The sequence below is a fragment of the Acomys minous genome, assembly GCF_964271855.1.
Source record: "Acomys minous genome assembly, chromosome: 16".
NCBI lineage: Eukaryota > Metazoa > Chordata > Mammalia > Rodentia > Muridae > Acomys > Acomys minous.
Genome location: NC_140498.1, coordinates 4,577,762 through 4,597,529, shown reverse-complemented (window position 1 = coordinate 4,597,529; position 19,768 = coordinate 4,577,762). Strand labels below are relative to the sequence as shown.

General features: G+C 52.6%; 1 protein-coding gene across 16 annotated transcripts in view; it reads left to right on the top strand.

The window, feature by feature from the left end:
• Positions 1 to 19,768, top strand: part of GAS7 (growth arrest specific 7) — a 234,323-nt gene that overhangs the window by 200,081 nt on the left and 14,474 nt on the right. For all 16 annotated transcript variants that reach the window (XM_084764353.1, XM_084764363.1, XM_084764368.1 and 13 more), the window contains 4 exons: positions 4,553 to 4,642; positions 6,629 to 6,744; positions 9,142 to 9,216; positions 17,377 to 17,455. In XM_084764353.1, the coding sequence (XP_084620479.1) occupies positions 4,553 to 4,642; positions 6,629 to 6,744; positions 9,142 to 9,216; positions 17,377 to 17,455 (360 nt within the window). The remainder of the gene's footprint in view (positions 1 to 4,552; positions 4,643 to 6,628; positions 6,745 to 9,141; positions 9,217 to 17,376; positions 17,456 to 19,768) is intronic.

Below are 19,768 nucleotides of genomic sequence, written 5' to 3'. Positions count from 1 at the left end.
TCACTCCTGCCCAGTGCCCGTCTTTCCATGGCTGTCCCAGAGCCATCCAAGGGCCTATCACCTGCTAGACCCCAGACTTTCTAGTTCCTGCTGTACGCATTACTCTGGAAGGCTCTATGAGGTATGAAAGAGCAGGACCCTGGGGCTTATTCGTTATGTTGTCTTCCATGGGTAGGTGCAGGCCTTCCTTGGGGAGTGGTCCACCCCTGCAGCCTGGCCTGCCCTTAGGCAGTGGTCCACCCCTGCAGCCTGGCCTGCCCTTAGGCAGTGGTCCACCCCTGCAGCCTGGCCTGCCCTTAGGCAGTGGTCCACCCCTGCAGCCTGGCCTGCCCTTAGGCAGTGGTCCACCCCTGCAGCCTGGCCTGCCCTTAGGTAGTGGTCCACCCCTGCAGCCTGGCCTGCCCTTAGGTAGTGGTCCACCCCTGCAGCCTGGCCTGCCCTTAGGCAGTGGTCCACCCCTGCAGCCTGGCCTGCCCTTAGGTAGTGGTCCATCCCTGCAGCCTGGCTTGCCCCTTAGGCAGTGGTCCACCCCTGCAGCCTGGCCTGCCCTTAGGCAGTGGTCCACCCCTGCAGCCTGGCTTGCGAAAGCTGTTTCTCACTTCTCTGCGTCACCTGCAGCCACAGGTCCCAGAACCCCTGACCATACACTCAGGCTAGGACCCACCCATCTAACTTAACAACAACACCCCCCACCCCGGGGTGACTCTGAAACATGTGTGCCATGGCTCTAGGACAAAGGAGGGGTCGAATGAGACATAACCAAGCCCTCCTGTAGACTTTCTGTGGTCATTCTAGGAGCCAACTAAGGATTGCCATTGAAGGAGGACCCTTTGGACTAAGGGGGTCTATCTTCTCTTCATGAGCAGCCTGGGGTTGACAGTACCATCCTTTCTCTGGGCGTGGGTCCTCTCAGGAAGGATGCTGGGTATGGCTGAACAAGACCTGTTTTCCCCTTGCCATGACCTACCACTGGCCAAGTCATTTGTTCTCTTACACATCTTCCTTAGAGCCAAGGCAAAGAGCAGTTTGGATGAAGACTAAAGAAGAGGGTCAGGGGTAGCTCATGAGGTTCCTTAGAAATCGCCCATGGCTGCCTTTGGTGCTGTGGCCCCTAGCTGCAGGTCCACATCTGTGAACTCAGCCAGACGAGGATCCCACCAACTGCAGGTTGAAAATTGTGTCTGTACTGAACTGCACAACCTTTTTCCTCACTAGTATTCCCTAAACAATAGGGTAGAACAACTATTGAGCTCAAATTAAGTATTATAAGTCTATAGATGGCTGGAGGGTATGAATTTGTTATATGCAAACACTGTGCCACTTTACATAAGGGAGCTGGCGTCTATGAATTTTGCCATCCATGTGAGGCCTGAACCCAGTGCCCACCCCTCCACCCCCAGATACTGAAGGGCAATTGTACCTTAAATCTATGGGTGCCATGGTTCTTTTATTTACCTATTTGCATGTGTTTTGTGTGCCCAGTTGGGTGTGCACACTCATGTTGCACACTCGCATGCATGTGGAGACCAGAAGAAGATGTGTTTTTTCTCTATCACTCTCTGCTTAATTTTCTTGAGACAGTCTCTCACTAAACCTGGAGTTGGGCTGGCGGCCAGTTGCCAGCAATCTTCCTGTCTCTGAGCCTCATGCAGCCGTGCCTGACTTGGCATTGAGGCTCTAGGGGTGTGAACTCAGACCCCCCCCCCCTGCATGCACAGCAAGTGCTCTTACCCACTGAGACGCCTCCCCAGCCCTGGTCCTGAGACTCTTCCAGCCTGATTACTGTTAAAATTCCTGTATCATTAAAAAAACACTGAAGCTCTCATGGAGCAAAGTAAATGTGAAACCATCTTCTCCAATATGCTTGGAACAGGAAATATCTTTTTTAATTTAAATAATTTATTCAGATTACATCTCAGTTGTTATCCCCTCACTTGTATCTTTCTGTGCTCCCCTCCCTCACCTCCCTCTTTCACTCTATTCTCCTCCCCTAGGCCTGTGACAGAAGGGGACCTTCTCCCCCCACCATATGATCACAGCCTATCAGGTCTCATCTGGTTAGCCTGCTTACCCTTCCTCTGAGTGCCACCAGGCCTCCCCACCAAGGGGAAGTGGTCAAATAGGAGGCACCAGAGTCCGACCGAGTCAGTCCCCACTCTCCACACAGTTGTGGAGAATGCGCTGTCCATTGGCTAGATCTGGATTGGGTGTCTAGGTTTACTGCATGCGTTGTCCTCGGTTGGTACAGTTGTTTGAGCAGACCGACCTGGGTCCAGGTCCTCCAGCCTTGATGGTCTTCTTATAGGGTTCCTGGACCCTCCGGGAGGAAGTATACCGTTTTCATGATGGCTCCAAGCAGCATTCACTCAAGTGGGAGGCAGTGAGGCCTGTAAAGAAGGTTTAGACCAGGACACCACACAGCAGAGAGGCGATACAGCCTCAATGGAGAGCTTAGAGAGAGCCTTTCCTGAGGGCGGACATGAGGTGCTGCCTGTCGTATCCCCCAATCCAGCCCCTAGCAGCAACAGCGGGCCAGAATTCCACATTGAGCTGACTGTTGCAGAATTCAGTGCTGTTGATCTCCGGTGCCCTGTGACACTCTTGTCCTCTTCCTACTATGTCATCATCATGCGTCTCTCCAAAGGGGCCCCACCTTATCTCACCAGTGTCAGTGTCCAGGAGCAGGCCTTCCCCCCGCTGGCTAGCACTTCTGGGTCTCTTCACCCGGGCCTGTGAGGGCATCTGCTGCTTCCGGCAGGGGACAGGCAGGACAGGTCACTGACTGGCAGATGTTCTTTTGCCCTTAAGTCAGAGGCCCCTGGGGTCTGACTCAGCTGCCATAGGCGTTTGCTGATTGGGCACAGTGTTTTGATTTAGTTTGGTTGGTGGGTTTTTTTGTTTGTTTGTTTGTGTGTGTTTGTTTTGTGTTTGTTTGAACTCTGAATTGATTACCACTGCTCAAAACCTGAGACAACTGACACACAAACCCTGGCCTGACCTCCGACTGACCTGGGGTCAGCTCAGTCTGGTAATATGAAGCAGGAATCTGAATCTGTCCATGAGATATGTATCCACAGCCCGTAGACCCTGCCCAAGGAGCAGACTGGTCCCATCCTGTCCCAGCTATGGAGTCTATGTCACAGAGATACCTGGGTCCGAGCTTAAGGCCTTCCAAGCCATGGAGGTTCCTGGCCCACTCTTCCTTTCGGCACCAGAATCCCCCTCGTTGGCAGATGCCTGGTCTATGAGGAAAGGTTGAAGGAAGGTGCAGCAGGGTGGGGGTGGGGAGTAGAAGCCCCCTCAACAAGAGTGGCAACAAAGCCGCTCCCACAGAGCAGGGACAGCTAGGGAGTACCACAAACATGGCTGTCAGGGAACAATAGCTGGAACGGCCCAGAAACTTCCACACCACACTCCATCAAAAGGGCCAGCCCCAAGCCTGAACCCTGGGTTATACCTATAAACTGTAGGTGTCCCTACCACAGGCAACTCAGTGTAACCTCTCGCCCCAACCCTCAGGTGCTTCTGACTCAGTCCTGTCGTCCTTGGTTCTTAGAAGCAAATTAAGGTGCTAGCTTCCGGAATTATTGCACACAGGATATACCAAACACATGTCTATTACCCTGCTTCCTCATACAAACAGGGCACACCGATAAACTAAGCCATCCTACACGCTGCCCACTGTGTACCCAGATACCCTCCCCCCTTGCTCCCCTCCCCCCTGCTCTCCCCTTCTCCCCCCCCCCATGCTACTTAACAGTGCACCCTGATGCTTTTTCTTGCCAAGATGTGTGAACTTTATTGCTATATCTATTTTTTGATTATTTTTATCTATGTTTTTATTTTTCATCTATGTATCATTACGTACATAGTACTGTATTTTATAAGGTCGCTTTCACACCAGTACATACTGTACATTGAACTAATCTTCCCATACCTCCTGATCCCCAATAGTTGCCATGTTTCCACAAGCAGTTTGACTTCTGCCTTTATTTACATATGTGTGCATGTACCTTTCAAGCATCTCTACAGGTGTCTTCTGCGTGTCATGCAGGACCTCTTTGTTTAGCCTAAGGTGGCCTTGAGCTCCTCAGTTTTCTGCCTCTCCTTCCTGGGTGCTGTGGTTTCAGGGGACCCCACCACCCCTCACTCATCTCATTCCCCTCCTGTTGGACAGTGCGGTTCTGGTCCAGCCTTTTACTGCCGTATGTACTGTGTGGTGGAAACCAGGCACCTATGTCCCCGCACACATGGGCAGATAGATCTGTAACATAGACTCTCAGATGCACATCGGCTGGGTCAGTGGCAGGTTCTCGGTGTGTGCGATCGTGATAGATCCTATTAAACTCCCACTAAAGAGGCTTCCTCTTCTTAGCCCCTGGGATGGGCGTGGGGGAGGGGCCTACTGCCTCTGATTTGAAGTACTCATTGGCTGCTGCGAGAAGATTGCCGAGAACATTCCACCAAAGTGCCCCATGGGGAGGCCTCCTTTGTGCTCTAGCTTTTTGATCCTGCACTGACAGCATTCTCTTTCTCATCCTATACCCTGCAGATAAACTGCGTGACATTCCCTCACCCAGACACAATGCCTGAACAACAGCTGCTCAAGCCTACTGAGTGGAGTTATTGTGACTACTTCTGGGTAGGTGCTGCCTCAGTTTCCCTTCGCTGTGACCCCCCCCCCCAACGGGAGCATATACCTGGGAAAGGTGGGAAGGGTGTTCTTGTGGAAGCCTCGAGGTGTGGAGTCCAGCTTAGCATCTCAGACAGGGCGTTCCTTTTCTAGATCTTTCCAGCAGTCCCTGGAAACGTGTGTGGTTTTCATTCACAGTAACATGAAATGCAAGGAAGCTGGAAGGCCATTCCCTCCCATTGCTGGATGGAGGCAGGAGACTAGAATTACTTCTAGGAAAAGAATCTGAGCTCCAGGGCTGCTGGGCACCGCTGTGAGTGGCCTTGGACGTGGGCCCTGCCTCCTTGAGTGGTGCTTTTCCCAGCTGAATTGTGAGGAGGTTGGATACAGGAAGGAATGCATAAACCACTTCGTTTAGCGGCCACAGCTCTCAAGCCCTTGTGTACTGCTTAGTGGGCACAGAGTTGCCTGTGGCAAGAGAAGTTTCTGCCGATGATGGGTGGCAGAATGTCACCACCTCAGTCTCAATACTCTTAGTGTCACTAAGCTGTGTGTACGGCGACAGCAGTAAATCTTGCATTACGTATATTTCCCTGCCATTCAAATGATGCCTTAGTGTACATGTAAAGGCCAGAGCTAGTCCTGAGGGTTTGCGTTTCTTGAAGTCAGCAGTGTCACTGACTTCTGCAGTCGTAATGGTGAGGGTTCACGAAACCTTGACTGTCTATGGAAAACTACTAAATCTCTAAGAGGGACTTTCAGGAAGACCCTGGGGAGCAGTCAATAAATAAAACCTCTTTCTACTATGACACAGAATGGATTATCTGCCTCCTTTTTAGATTTGCTAAATACTAGGCAAACATGCTTTTTCTTTTTCCCAAATCAAGCGTCCATCAGAACGCACACAACAAAGGCTCCTGCTTGCCCCAATAGAGAGGTGCCTGCCCCCCCCCCCCCGCCAGCTTGCAACATAAAGGTCTACAGAGGATGTGAAAGCATTGGGAGAGGGGGTGCTGTGCGACATAATCCCGGAAAGAGACATGTACGCAAGCATAAGGAAATAGGAAGATTCAGTAGGCACGAAAGAAGTTGTGTCTTGTGCTGTCTGTAAATATTGAGGGAGTTTTAAAGAGAAACTAGGTGTGACCTGCTCTACGTGTTGCAGATAGGAATGGAAGGGGAGAGATGAGTGAGCTGCCCAAGGAAGAACAGAGACAGCAGCAGAGATAGAGAGAGGCAGTGTGTTCACAGAAGCCATCCCTGGGGCTCCAGGGAACAGGACATATCCTAGAGGAGAGACGAGGAACTTGTGGGGCTGAGCAGAACATGCGATCCTGCCTGCTGCTCAGCGGCACCCTGGGAAACCACATTTGACAGCCAGCGTCCTTCTTTTACCTGTTTGGTGTTATGTTGAGATGGTCTGGTCATCCCTGTGCATCTGCCTTCGGGAGCTGAGATTACAGGCGTAAGCTACCATGCTCAGTTGCGACCTATCCCTTCTTAGTGGTTTTCCTTTCATGATCATCAAGGCCTTTTCCTCTCGGTTGGGACATCTCCTGGCTGGCACAGTCATTGCAGCACATGGCTCTTGCTGGTTTTCCTTTGAGCCAATGAGTTGTTCAGCCTGTTTATCCCAGAGGGGGGCACATTTGGGCTTGGTATCTTGGGAAACTTCCTTGACTTTCTGTCGGGATGTAGCATTCACAGGATGAAGTGTGCACATGCGTGCTCAGTGCCCATACAGAAGCCTCAGGAGGATGTGTGTGATAGTGGTCTCCCTGTCAGGAGAGGTGCTTAGCACCATGCCCAGAGGCTCTTGGATCAAGGTTGCCAAGAAAAGAATTTCACTGTGCTCAGGTCAGGGAAGAGGGTCCACAAAGCCCGTCACACTGAGCAGGATTTCTGCAGGCTGCAGCAGCTCCCTAGTCTGACCTGGAAGGCATTCTAGAGACACAGCGCACTCCCCTGATGACTTGGGCTTCTGTTTCTTCCCAGGCGGATAAGAAGGACCCACAAGGCAACGGCACGGTGGCTGGGTTTGAACTCCTGCTGCAGAAGCAACTGAAAGGCAAACAGATGCAGAAGGAGATGTCCGAGTTCATCCGGGAAAGGTGAGACCGAGGCCCACCCTGAGCCCTGGACCACAAGGGAGTGGACAGTTGGCCTTGTTCAGCCTGGGGCCGATGGGGCCAGCAAATTTGTGGTGTCTGCATGGATAGCGTTTCTAAACGTTTGAACCAATATCCAAAAATATCGGTAGCCAAGGTACAGTGTTTCATACCTATAATCCCAGCATTTTGGGAGTTGAAAGCAGGAGGTCAGGAATTCAAGGTCATCCTCAGTTGTGTAACGGGCTTATGGCTTGTCTGAAATACGTAAGACCACAATATACACATGTATGTGTATAGATATAGATATATTGATATATTGATATATGTCACATTAAATCCTGGAAGCCTGGCATCCATCAGTTCCTCCACAGCCTCTATGGAGGAAGTTGGCTGGAGTTGAGTGGCTGAGGTCCACGGTACATGCCCCTATTTGCCAGTCTCCGCTCCTCCCCACTGCCCCCCAACTTGCCACTTTGCTCCACACCTCACACCTACACACCCAACCATCTATATATCCTTGTGCACAGACAACTGAACACCCATGCACCTGCACACTCACACACCTCTATGCACACACACTGCACGTGTATGCTTTTTCATACACACACACCTATACCTGCACACCCACATGCCTGTGCATGCATACCTGCGTACACGTGCACACAGCCGCACACTTGCACATCCCCATCGCACACCTGTTTGTCTATGTGCCACACACCTTCATACTCACACACCTATTCCCCTGCACACCCAAACATCTGTATACCTACACACCCACACATCTGCATACACACATCACACACTTCTCAACAAACGCACGCAACTTTCCAACTAGAGTTTCCAAGACTTCCTGGAAATATTTGTTGTAAACAGCAAAGATCTTTTTTAAAGTATTTCTTCATTATAACACCAGTAATCGGGTAATAATGCTTTGGCATTTTTAAAGCCCGTTTTTTCCTTAGGAGGCCTATTTTCCATTTGTATAATCAAATCTTTATTTTATGACCCATTAAACTAGTAGGAAATTGGAAAGCTGCTTTGTTCCGATGCGAGAAAACAGAAGCATAAAACAGACAAATAGGAGGCACTAGGAGCTGAAGTCTCAATATGCATATGGTTTACACTCATAACAGTGCCCTGTTAACAAATAAATGGTCTCTGCCACTGCGGGTCACTGTGATCATCTCTGGGTTCCAGCAGGAGGAACTCAAATCCCTGGAACCTTTCTCAGCCCACCTTTGGAGTTCTGGAGGAAGCCTATCAGAGGCAGGAGAGCCAGGCTGCAGGACTGGGAGTGTCCCTGGGGCAGCATCGTTGTCAGTTTGCTGGGCTGAGGGAAGTGGGCGGGAAGTGGAGATGGTACCCGAGCTGGCTCACAGCAAAGGCGCGGGAAGCAGATGGTGTGTGCACCTCCCTCTCCTGGCACATGCCCTTGGCCTTGTGACATGACGAGATCTGCTTTCTGGAGATCTTGGCCACAGCATTAAGGTGCGGAATCCACATACATGGGGGCTAGAGGCAGAGGCGGGCACCTGAAGAGAAAGCGGCAAAGGGTAAGCCATGGGTCAGCGTGAACTCAGGAGCTTGCAGACAGGGGCCAGCCGGAAGTGAGGGCTGAGCAGTAGTCACCCTCTCCAGGCCTCCGCATCCTTTGAGTTTCAGCACCCTAGCAAGTGCGACGCAAATGCCGCCAGCCCATGCCCTGAGACTCCTCTGTTCACTGAATGAAGGTGGACAGGCTGTCTAGGGTCCTGCCTTCAGACCACCTCTGGTTGTTATAGCACAGCTCGGCCTCCCACTAGGGCCCTAAGGACCTCTTAGGAGTGGAGCATGCCATTGACAGCCTACTTAACATGGATGGGCCTAGCTGTACAGACTGTACGCTGGAGCGTTGCCTTGGAGGTGTGAGGAGGGTTTTCCCCACTTGGGAGATCCAATGGGACGGCAGGTCTAGATGCTACCTGGTTTCTGTGGAAACACTTGCACCCATGACAATGCTTGGCAATGGAAGGCATTGTGGGTGGGAAAGTGGAGGAAGATGTTCTCTTCTTACGTCTGTGGGCTAAGGCCATCTGGGAGTGTGTGAACCTGGAAGTAAGGGATGGAAAGATTGGGTGCATGCTGGGCATTCCTGGGAGTCTGTCACAAGCTTCTCTTGCTCCTGGAAGGCTCAGCCTTGTGCTAGGTAGTGCACATGACATCTGCCACCCCCATCGCCTAGAGAAGTGGCTGTCGCTGTCGGCTCCTCCTGCATTGGCAGGGCAGTGAGAGCTGCGCGCTCTGGAATTTACATGTCTAGAGGGATCCCTTTATACACCTGAGGCGCAGCAGGGGGTGGCGGGTCCAAGCCATGGTCTGTACCGCAGAGCATATGCATCGGGTTTTCCCTCTTTGCAGGATAAAGATTGAAGAGGAATATGCGAAGAACCTAGCCAAGCTCTCTCAGAACTCCTTGGCTGCCCAGGAAGAAGGGTGAGTCGGGAGGGGAGAACGGCGGGAGATGGGAGGATGCAGGGGCGCAGAGGAAGGGATCCTTACTCAATTATCAGCAATGCCGCTTGTTTGGGATGGAGAGGTTGCTGTAGGCCGGGCTCACTGTGGGGTCTGTGCCTGTTGCTCACTCGTAGCCCAAGGTAGGTCCTCATAACTCAAGGTAGGCACTCATGACTCGGGCAAGGGACCAATAACAAGGTGGACACCCTTACCTCAAGATGGGTTTTCGTGGCTCAGGATTCAGACACGAGGTTCAAGACTGGTACCCAGAACTAGATGTTTTGGCCTTTAACCTCTCAGCACCATGGTGGCTGAGGAATGGGGGATTGTTAAATTCAGGCCAGCCTGGGCTACACAGCAAGACCCAATCTCAAACAAACAAACAAATAATACTGGTGCTCATGGCTCAAAGTGGTACCCGAGGGCCTTCATACTCTAGGCTTATCCCATCTGCCTTTTTTCTTTAGTGACTCAGGACCTCCTAGGTGCTGGAGCACATCAGAGAGCCTCTGTACTGTGCCCTGCAGATGAACAGAAGCCTCTGGGTGCCCAGCTCTGTTCCCCATCTTCTGGGTCTGGCTGGAAGGAAACTGGATCTGAGAATTTCCTATCTAGCCTGTGAGAGTGCCCATGAGAGCCCCAGTCCAGGCCTCATCACCCTCTCCTGTGACAGTCCAGATCGGGCTAAGGGACACTTCCAATCCTCCCAGCCACCCAAGGATCTCCAGTGGGAGAAATCCTGTGGGGCTAGACGCCTTCCCTGATGTCTGTCAGCAGAGCCCTAGCCCTTGTGATCTCAAATGACAGCCTCTGAGCAAAATAGCTTGACATTCCCCACAATCGGAGAAGTAGTGTATGTTATGGCTCCTTCCTAGGTTTATCCTCAGACGAATCAAAAAAAAGGACTCAAGCCAGCATGTTCCATGTAGCACTGGTCACCAAGACTGAAAGGGAGAAATGACCCAGATTCCATCAGGAGGTAAACAGGTACACAAACCATGGTGTACTCACAGTGGATGCCCATGGGTGTACAATGGGGTATTATGCACCCACTAAAAAGGAATAGAATGCTGAGCCCCTCTACGAATGGATGAACCTCAAAAATGTGATGCTAAGTAAAAGAAACCATCCACAATGGGGTCACAGACTATATCATCCCACTCATATGAAATGTCCAGAATAAACAAAGCCATGAAGACGAAGCCCACTAGTTAATGGAAAAGAAGGAAATGAGGCACAGTAGTTAACAGGCACATCGTATCATTTGGGGTATGTATGTGTCTGCTGAGGCTGCTATAACAAAATAGCACAGACTGACTAGCTTAAAGATCTGTTTATTTATTAATTATTATGTATATAGTGTTCTGTCTGTGTGTACATGTACATCAGAAGAAGGCACCAGATCTCATTATAGACTGTTGTGAGCCACCGTGTGGTTGCTGGGAATTAAACTCAGGACCTCTGGAAGAGCAGACAGTGCTCCCAACTGCTGACCCATCTCTCCAGCCCCCAGACTGACTAGCTTAAACTATAGGAATTTTTCTGATCATGAGGGTACACATCTGTCTGTAACCCCAGCTCTCAGGAGGCAGAGGTGAGAAGATCGTGAGTTTACGGATAGCCTGGGCTACCTAGTGAGGTTCCTTGGCCAGCCTAGGCTACATAGTGAGATCCCTGGCAAGAAACTGGAAATCCAAAGTCAAGGGTCCAGCAGGGTCAGTGTCTGACATCGCTTCTCCCTGGGGTCACAGGTGGCTGAAAATCACTGTGTGCTCACATAACATCCTCCACGTGGGCTGAGGTGGGAGAGTGGGTCCTCCAGGGTCAGCCATGTTATTGGATCAGAGCTCTGCCCTCTAACCTTAGTTACTGCTCCATCCCTACGTCCTTGACTGGAGTTTTAGGATATGAATAAGGAGGATAAAGGGTCAGGGGGAGTCACAAGCTTTTATTTATGACAGGGTGATAGTGCCTGGAGCCATCAGGGGTAGGCCATTCATTCTACACTGTGGATGTTGTAAACACTCTTCAACTGCTCGGCTTAAATTAGATAATTTTATCACATGCGATTTTCCCCTCAAAAGAAAAATGATCAAGGCTCCTCATAAGTCAGTACCAGCAGGGTCCTCAGAGGCCCCCTCTGTTGGCCCACCACCTTTCTGAGGTGAACCTAAGAAAGAAGGCATGGCCATAGGGGTTACAGCTGTCCGGGAGCTGTGGAAATAAATCAGCTTCAATCTGCTTCAGGGCTGGAGTTGGCCTGGGACAGAGATTTTTGCCAACTGAATATGGCCTTGATTAGGGCTTCTCGTGGGCTGAGTGCAAGCAGGCCGCCTCCTCCCCATCAGCCACAGGACCTGCGTCTCTTCAGACCTGACCATGGTTAGCTGGCTCCTGGCCTCTCCAACTGCCATTGCAATCTGAGACGAGGAGGGGAGCACACTGAAAGTAGCCCTGCCACCAGGGAGCGCGGCTTCCTATGGGTCCCTGCGCTCAGCATCACTGTATGGCTCTGGCGTCTTCCTGTTTCCATCCCCTCAGCTTGGGCTCCTGCCAGGGACATCTTGTCCTGCTGGCACACAGCATATGCTTCTAAGCAGAGCAGCCTGCTCCTCGTGCCAGACCTGAACACACGAGCACACTCAACCACATGAGCTCAGGTACAGCGCGTGCACACCCCTTCACTGCTCCACCAGCGGGCACGAAGTACAACAACACTGTATCTCACACCTACAACGCAGTTCTGGTCATTTGGCCCAGTGCACCCTGAAGGCTGTGAGGGGACGTGGGAGCTCAGACACCAGGGGGCAGCCAGGGGGTACACCTGAGCTATCTGACAACTTAGCTGCTCTGTCCAGATTAGATGTCACAAGACGTGTGTGTGTGTGTGTGTGTGTGTGTGTGTGTGTGTGTGTGTTGCGCGTGCACACATGTGCGTGCTGGTGAGTCAGCAGCCTGCAGTTCGTCATTCTTCCTTCAGCCCTCTCATATGTGGGAAGACAATGAAATGTTGGTCTTTCTTGGTTGGCAGTTTTGACAGGAGCCCGCATTTTGACTTGGCATGCCCCCAGACTATACATTGAGACAGAACTGTACTCAACAGTTTATCATTTACCTCTTTCTCATCCGATGCCATCTTCAGGTGAAAACTTCTAATGGCTTCTCCCCAAACATTTGAAATGTGTTTCTAATTAACACGTGTTCATTTGGACATATTGGCAGGGCCTAGTGTGGTAGTTCCATACATCGGAAGCGCCTTGGAATACTGAGGAGACGGGGACATAGGCATGGGGCTGAGGCCATCTGAGAGCGAGGAATGACACTCCTGCAGCTGGGGCATGTTAGCCTTTGTCCAGGACGGGAATGGTGTCACTTCCCTGACCCTCCATGCCCCTGAGACGACATTCTCAGGCTGCATACCTGGCCTGAGCCAGTTACCCCGTGTGCTCCGCTGGCAGCAGATGTACAGCCCTGGAGGAAGAGGTTCAGGGCCTCCCGGGGCCTTTGCAGACTCCTATATTCCCAGGGCCTTATGTGTGTCACTCGGCTCCTGTGGCAGCACCGCCTCTCCCCTGTAATGGCAATGGCTTATGGGATGTCAGTTTGAAGCTAGGATCAGCATTGAGATCCTGTGTGCATGGCATGAGGTGGTGGTCCAGGTTCCTTCTTGCCACGTTGTCTCTTGCCTAAGGACTAGAGATGAAGCTCAGTGGTAGAGCATTTGCCCGGTATGTGGGAGATCCCAGGCTCCATTCTCTAATGAAATATACAGCCCTGCCCTTGAGGCTTACCAGCCTGGCCTATCTGTGTGGCTCTGTGTCACAGCCCTGCCCTTGAGGCTTACCAGCCTGCCCCATCTGTGTGGCTCTGTGTCACAGCCCTGCCCTTGAGGCTTACCAGCCTGCCCCATCTGTGTGGCTCTGTGTCACAGCCCTGCCCTTGAGGCTTACCAGCCTGCTCCATCTGTGTGGCTCTGTGTCACAGCACTGCCCTTGAGGCTTACTAGCCTGGCCGATCTGTGTGGCTCTATGTCACAGCCCTGCCCTTGAGGCTTACCAGCCTGGCCCATCTGTGTGGCTCTGTGTCCCAGCGCTGCCCTTGAGGCTTACCAGCCTGCCCCATCTGTGTGGCTCTATGTCACAGCCCTGCCCTTGAGGCTTACCAGCCTGGCCCATCTGTGTGGCTCTGTGTCCCAGCGCTGCCCTTGAGGCTTGCCAGCCTGGCCTATCTATGTGGCTCTGTGTCACAGCCCTGCCCTTGAGGCTTACCAGCCTGGCCTATCTGTGTGGCTCTGTGTCACAGCCCTGCCCTTGAGGCTTACCAGCCTGGCCCATCTGTGTGGCTCTATGTCACAGCCCTGCCCTTGAGGCTTACCAGCCTGGCCTATCTGTGTGACTCTGTGTCACAGCCCTGCCCTTGAGGCTTACTAGCCTGGCCCATCTGTGTGGCTCTGTGTCCCAGCGCTGCCCTTGAGGCTTACCAGCCTGGCCTATCTATGTGGCTCCGTGTCACAGCCCTGCCCTTGAGGCTTATCAGACTGGCCTATCTGTGTGGCTCTGTGTCACAGCCCTGCCCTTAAGGCTTACCAGCCTGGCCCATCTGTGTGGCTCTATGTCACAGCCCTGCCCTTGAGGCTTACCAGCCTGGCCTATCTGTGTGGCTCTGTGTCACAGCCCTGCCCTTGAGGCTTACCAGCCTGCCCCATCTGTGTGGCTCTGTGTCACAGCCCTGCCCTTGAGGCTTACCAGCCTGCTCCATCTGTGTGGCTCTGTGTCACAGCACTGCCCTTGAGGCTTACTAGCCTGGCCCATCTGTGTGGCTCTATGTCACAGCCCTGCCCTTGAGGCTTACCAGCCTGGCCCATCTGTGTGGCTCTGTGTCCCAGCGCTGCCCTTGAGGCTTACCAGCCTGCCCCATCTGTGTGGCTCTATGTCACAGCCCTGCCCTTGAGGCTTACCAGCCTGGCCCATCTGTGTGGCTCTGTGTCCCAGCGCTGCCCTTGAGGCTTACCAGCCTGGCCTATCTATGTGGCTCTGTGTCACAGCCCTGCCCTTGAGGCTTACCAGCCTGGCCTATCTGTGTGGCTCTGTGTCACAGCCCTGCCCTTGAGGCTTACCAGCCTGGCCCATCTGTGTGGCTCTATGTCACAGCCCTGCCCTTGAGGCTTACCAGCCTGGCCTATCTGTGTGACTCTGTGTCACAGCCCTGCCCTTGAGGCTTACTAGCCTGGCCCATCTGTGTGGCTCTGTGTCCCAGCGCTGCCCTTGAGGCTTACCAGCCTGGCCCATCTGTGTGGCTCTGTGTCACAGCCCTGCCCTTGAGGCTTACCAGCCTGGCCTATCTGTGTGGCTCTGTGTCACAGCCCTGCCCTTGAGGCTTACCAGCCTGGCCTATCTGTGTGGTTCTGTGTCACAGCCCTGCCCTTGAGGCTTACCAGCCTGGCCTATCTGTGTGGCTCTGTGTCACAGCCCTGCCCTTGAGGCTTACCAGCCTGCCCCATCTGTGTGGCTCTGTGTCACAGCCCTGCCCTTGAGGCTTACCAGCCTGGCCCATCTGTGTGGCTCTGTGTCACAGCCCTGCCCTTGAGGCTTACCAGCCTGGCCTATCTGTGTGGCTCTGTGTCACAGCACTGCCCTTGAGGCTTACCAGCCTGGCCTATCTGTGTGGCTCTGTGTCACAGCCCTGCCCTTGAGGCTTACCAGCCTGCTCCATCTGTGTGGCTCTGTGTCACAGCCCTGCCCTTGAGGCTTACCAGCCTGGCCTATCTATGTGGCTCTGTGTCACAGCCCTGCCCTTGAGGCTTACCAGCCTGGCCCATCTGTGTGGCTCTGTGTCACAGCCCTGCCCTTGAGGCTTACCAGCCTGGCCCATCTGTGTGGCTCTGTGTCACAGCCCTGCCCTTGAGGCTTACCAGCCTGGCCCATCTGTGTGGCTCTGTGTCACAGCCCTGCCCTTGAGGCTTATTAGCCTGGCCCATCTGTGTGACTCTGTGTCACAGCCCTGCCCTTGAGGCTTACCAGCCTGCTCCATCTGTGTGGCTCTGTGTCACAGCCCTGCCCTTGAGGCTTACCAGCCTGGCCTATCTGTGTGGTTCTGTGTCACAGCCCTGCCCTTGAGGCTTACCAGCCTGGCCTATCTGTGTGGCTCTGTGTCACAGCCCTGCCCTTGAGGCTTACCAGCCTGCCCCATCTGTGTGGCTCTGTGTCACAGCCCTGCCCTTGAGGCTTACCAGCCTGGCCCATCTGTGTGGCTCTGTGTCACAGCCCTGCCCTTGAGGCTTACCAGCCTGGCCTATCTGTGTGGCTCTGTGTCACAGCACTGCCCTTGAGGCTTACCAGCCTGGCCTATCTGTGTGGCTCTGTGTCACAGCACTGCCCTTGAGGCTTACCAGCCTGCCCCATCTGTGTGGCTCTGTGTCACAGCCCTGCCCTTGAGGCTTACCAGCCTGGCCCATCTGTGTGGCTCTGTGTCACAGCCCTGCCCTTGAGGCTTACCAGCCTGGCCTATCTGTGTGGCTCTGTGTCACAGCACTGCCCTTGAGGCTTACTAGCCTGGCCTATCTGTGTGGCTCTGTGTCACAGCGCTGCCCTTGAGGCTTACCAGCCTAGCCCATCTGTGTGGCTCTGTGTCTCAGGCCCTTTTATGCTGCTACAAGTGGATAATTTATGAAGAAAAGAAATTTCTTATGGTTCTGAAGGGTGGAAGGTCCCAAGATCAAGGGCTGACATCTAGAGAGTGCCTACACACTGCCCTGGCATGTGACAGAAGCCACCACATGTTAACAGCAAGAGAGATGGCCAGTGTAAGGCCCCCAAGCTCTTTGTTCCGGCCTCAAGAGTCCCATCTCTTAACACTGCTGTGACAGGGATGAAGTCAGCTGCACCTGCTTTAAAGGGGACACCTTCAGGTCACCTGATCCGTGTTATAGCCATAACAGCTTCTACTGTGGAGTAGAGTAGGGGAGCTTAGCCCTGCAGGTCTGTGGAACTGCGCATTCTCCTCCCCAGATCTCAGGCCCCACAGGCAAAGACAAATGTCTACAGCGTGGTCACCCCAGACCCACCTAGTCTTTTCCTGAAAGGACCCCATCAACACTCTCCTTCTTCCAAACTCTATAATTATCACTTGATAGTTTCTCATAAGCATCCACCAAGGCCAGGCTAGCACCGCCACCAGCCAGGGAGAGAACTGGATCATGGGGACAGATGTGCTAACTGCTGGCCTGGAATCCGGAAGCAGCAGCTGAGGTGCTCCGCCCAGTGGTCTGTCTTCTAAGCAGCCTTTATTTACCGCTGAAATTAAATGAATTCCCCAGGCCGAGCAGCTTTCCCATGAGATGACGTCAACCACCTGGGTGAGAGGTTGGGAGAAAGAGTCAGGGGTCTGGTTTAGAATGGCTCCATAGCCTGAAGGGTCCAGATAATGATTTCTGTATCTTGGGGCCTTTGGAAGTCTCCGGGACTTGGAGAGATGCCTTCTGTTTGGAGCATCTCTTTGGAGCAGAGAGATGGCACAGTGTAGAGTGCACGCTGCGAGCCACAGTGAGTACAGAATCCAGAATCTGCTAGAGGGAAGCCAATGCCCTGCACTTGGCTGGAAGAGCCTTCTCAGGGTGGAGCTGCACCTGGGCTGTCCCTGGACCCAAGTAGACCATCTGTGCCCCTCCTGGAGGCCAAGTGGCTGAGGCCTGAGAGCTGGCTGCTAGGGAAGGGCCTTCAAAAACGAATCTAGTTTTCTTCCTTTGGTTAACTACCATATATTTGTCCCCTCAACAGCAAACCAGGGTGTGCAGTGGGAAGGCTCTGGAGACAGTGATGGCCGGGTATCAACCTCACTGCAACCCAGGCTGTGGAAAGTCACCCCACACACACCCTTTTGCACCTCCCCGAGTCTTTGGGTGCCTCTGGGTTCCAGATATTTCCCCTGTCACTGAGTTGTTTGTTTCTTACTTGGATCCAGAAGCAAGGCGGGCTCACTTTGGCTTGGCCCAATCTAACCTCACTCAAGTGTACAGATTTGAACATTTGACACCTCCCTAACACATGGAGCTGAGAACCATCCCATCTTAGCTAAGGGTATAGCTTTGGACCAGAGCTCTCCTCCCCAATCCCGGGTCTAACAACCTGCTTCCTGTTGCAGCTCCCTCGGAGAGGCATGGGCCCAAGTAAAGAAGAGCCTGGCAGATGAGGCTGAAGTTCATCTCAAATTTTCTGCCAAGGTAACACTCCCATCCTTCCAAGGTTGGACCAGGGCATGCTGGTAACTGGCTATCCGATGTCTCTGGCTTATATTGCTTGCTGTTTTCTGTGGTGCCAAGGCCCTGAATACAGAGCTGAGAGGAGAGTCCCATAGCTCACTCGCCATTAGACAGTGTCTCTATTGAACTGGCAACAGCAGCAGAAATGACCGGAAATGTGAACAGAGCCCAGGTAAAAGCACAGTGTAGGTGTTGAAACACGATTGCGTTTCTTGAGTGTGAGTCCAAGTTTCTGATAATTGATGGTTAATATAATGTGCATTTGTTTAATTTCTTCTTAATCATGGCTATTTGAACAAGCTGCTCATCCTGAGCTCTTAGGCAGCCTGGGGTCTGTGTGGTAAGAGTGGACACCCTCTGGTTCATGCAGATGGTCCCCAGCCTCTCTTTGCCACTTTCACAGGCATGGATTGGCATGGCAGTCAGCTCTAAGGCTGGGAATACTAGGCTGTGGCTAGGGCAGGATGTTTTTAAAACTGATTTGCTGCAGCAGAATTTCTAAATGTCCCTTTCTTTCATCCTGCTTCCAGAGACACCAGGACCAGGCCTTTTTTTTTTAGCTCAGGCACAATTCTGTCCTGTTCATTTACTATGGTTGACACTGAACACCTTGAAGGAGATGCTTATTAGATACCATCCGAAGAAATGAGTAGAGAGAGCCTTCAAGCCATCTCCTCCCTGCCCCAAGTCTTTCAGCTGTTTTGCCTCGGGATTTCCAAATGAACCTGTAGTCTCCTCTCCTTAGCTTATAGCTCCACATTTCCTCTCAGACTCTCAGCTTCTGAGATGATGGAAACTAGATATCTCTATGAAATAATTCACACCAAAGCGTGTGTGACTGATAGGTTTGCCCATCAACCTGCCTTCTTTTTAAAGGAAAAGAGGTCTTTGGGAGTGTCGTCCACCATCTTGGCTGACCCTCTGTTCCACCACCAGCTAATTACGCAGCAGCCAGCCCTGTACTATGTAGTCATGTGCTTGAACACCCCGAGCCCCCATGTTTAAGTAGCAATTTCGTTGTTTGAAGGTGGTATGACTCCAGGGCACTGTTCCTGTCTGAGGCTTCCACAGTTACTGCTAGCTAGCCCTCTCTCTGCAGTACCTCTCAGTGTGCGCTCTTGCTCTACCTAGCCCTCCGTCTGTGACAGTGCAACGTACACAAAAGGGTAGGATGACTGACTCAAAGGGCTTAGACCATGGGAGAGCTTTGCAGGGAACAGCACTGCCCCTGGCTTCTGAAGGGTATGAGTGCCTGAGACAACCTACTCCCCCAACCTCTGTGTGAGTGGCATTTCCCAGCTTGTAAGAGCATGCTCACCCCACACAGCCAAGCCCTTCCCCAGCACACTGCATGGCGCCCCTGTGAGGAGGGGGCGCCCAGGACTGCTGCTTTCAGCGCCACAGATGAAGCAGCAGGTTGAGTTTAAGACACAGCTCCTGAGTAGCTTCCCTCCAAGACTTCCCCCCTCCAGTCACAGTCCCAGCACTGTGGGGGTGAAGGCCATCAACAAGAGGGGAACCCCCGAGGAAGCTTCCACCCTCACAGCAAGTGCCAACAGTGGGTGCTGGCTGATTTCCCAAACACATTTTAAGCAGGGTTCTCAGGCTCACAGACAGACCTCAGCACTAAAGATGGCTCATGGAGAAAGCGTGTGCAAGTACAGCAGACTTTAACACCATCAACACTTCTGGCCTGGGTATATTCGTGGCTGGAGGCTCTCCCAAGCCTCTTAATGGTGGCATGGTAATTTCTTAAAGAGGAGGGGGACCTTGAGGATTGATTTGTCAGCCTTGAAGAATATGAGTCCCGAGGCACAAAACCTATTTTATGTCAGCTCCAAAGGGTTTATTGAAATTCTTCTCCATCTGAACACTCGGTGTCGAGGGTAAAAGCCTTTTAAGAAACGGGACTGCATACGGCCCACTCTCCCGCTTTCCGGGTCTCCCAGCTCAAGCCTGTGCTAACAGCAACAGCAATCACAAGAAATGAGCTCGCTCTATTTGGAAGGCAGTTAGAACTGGCCCCAGTTAGAGAGGGGAGCATCAGTAGGCTTCTGCTGATGGGGCCCCGAGCGTGCAGTAGGGGAGCGTGCATAGGCAGATCCATAGGCAGGAGGATGAGCATGTGCCCAGCGCTGTCACTAATAGGCGTTGAGAGCACAGGTGGGTTACTCGGCAGCCCTCTTCATGTGTGAAATGAAGTGCTCCAACCATATCTATGGCTTTAACTTTGCCCGGCCATGACCACAAGAGGCATTTTTACATGGTCACCAA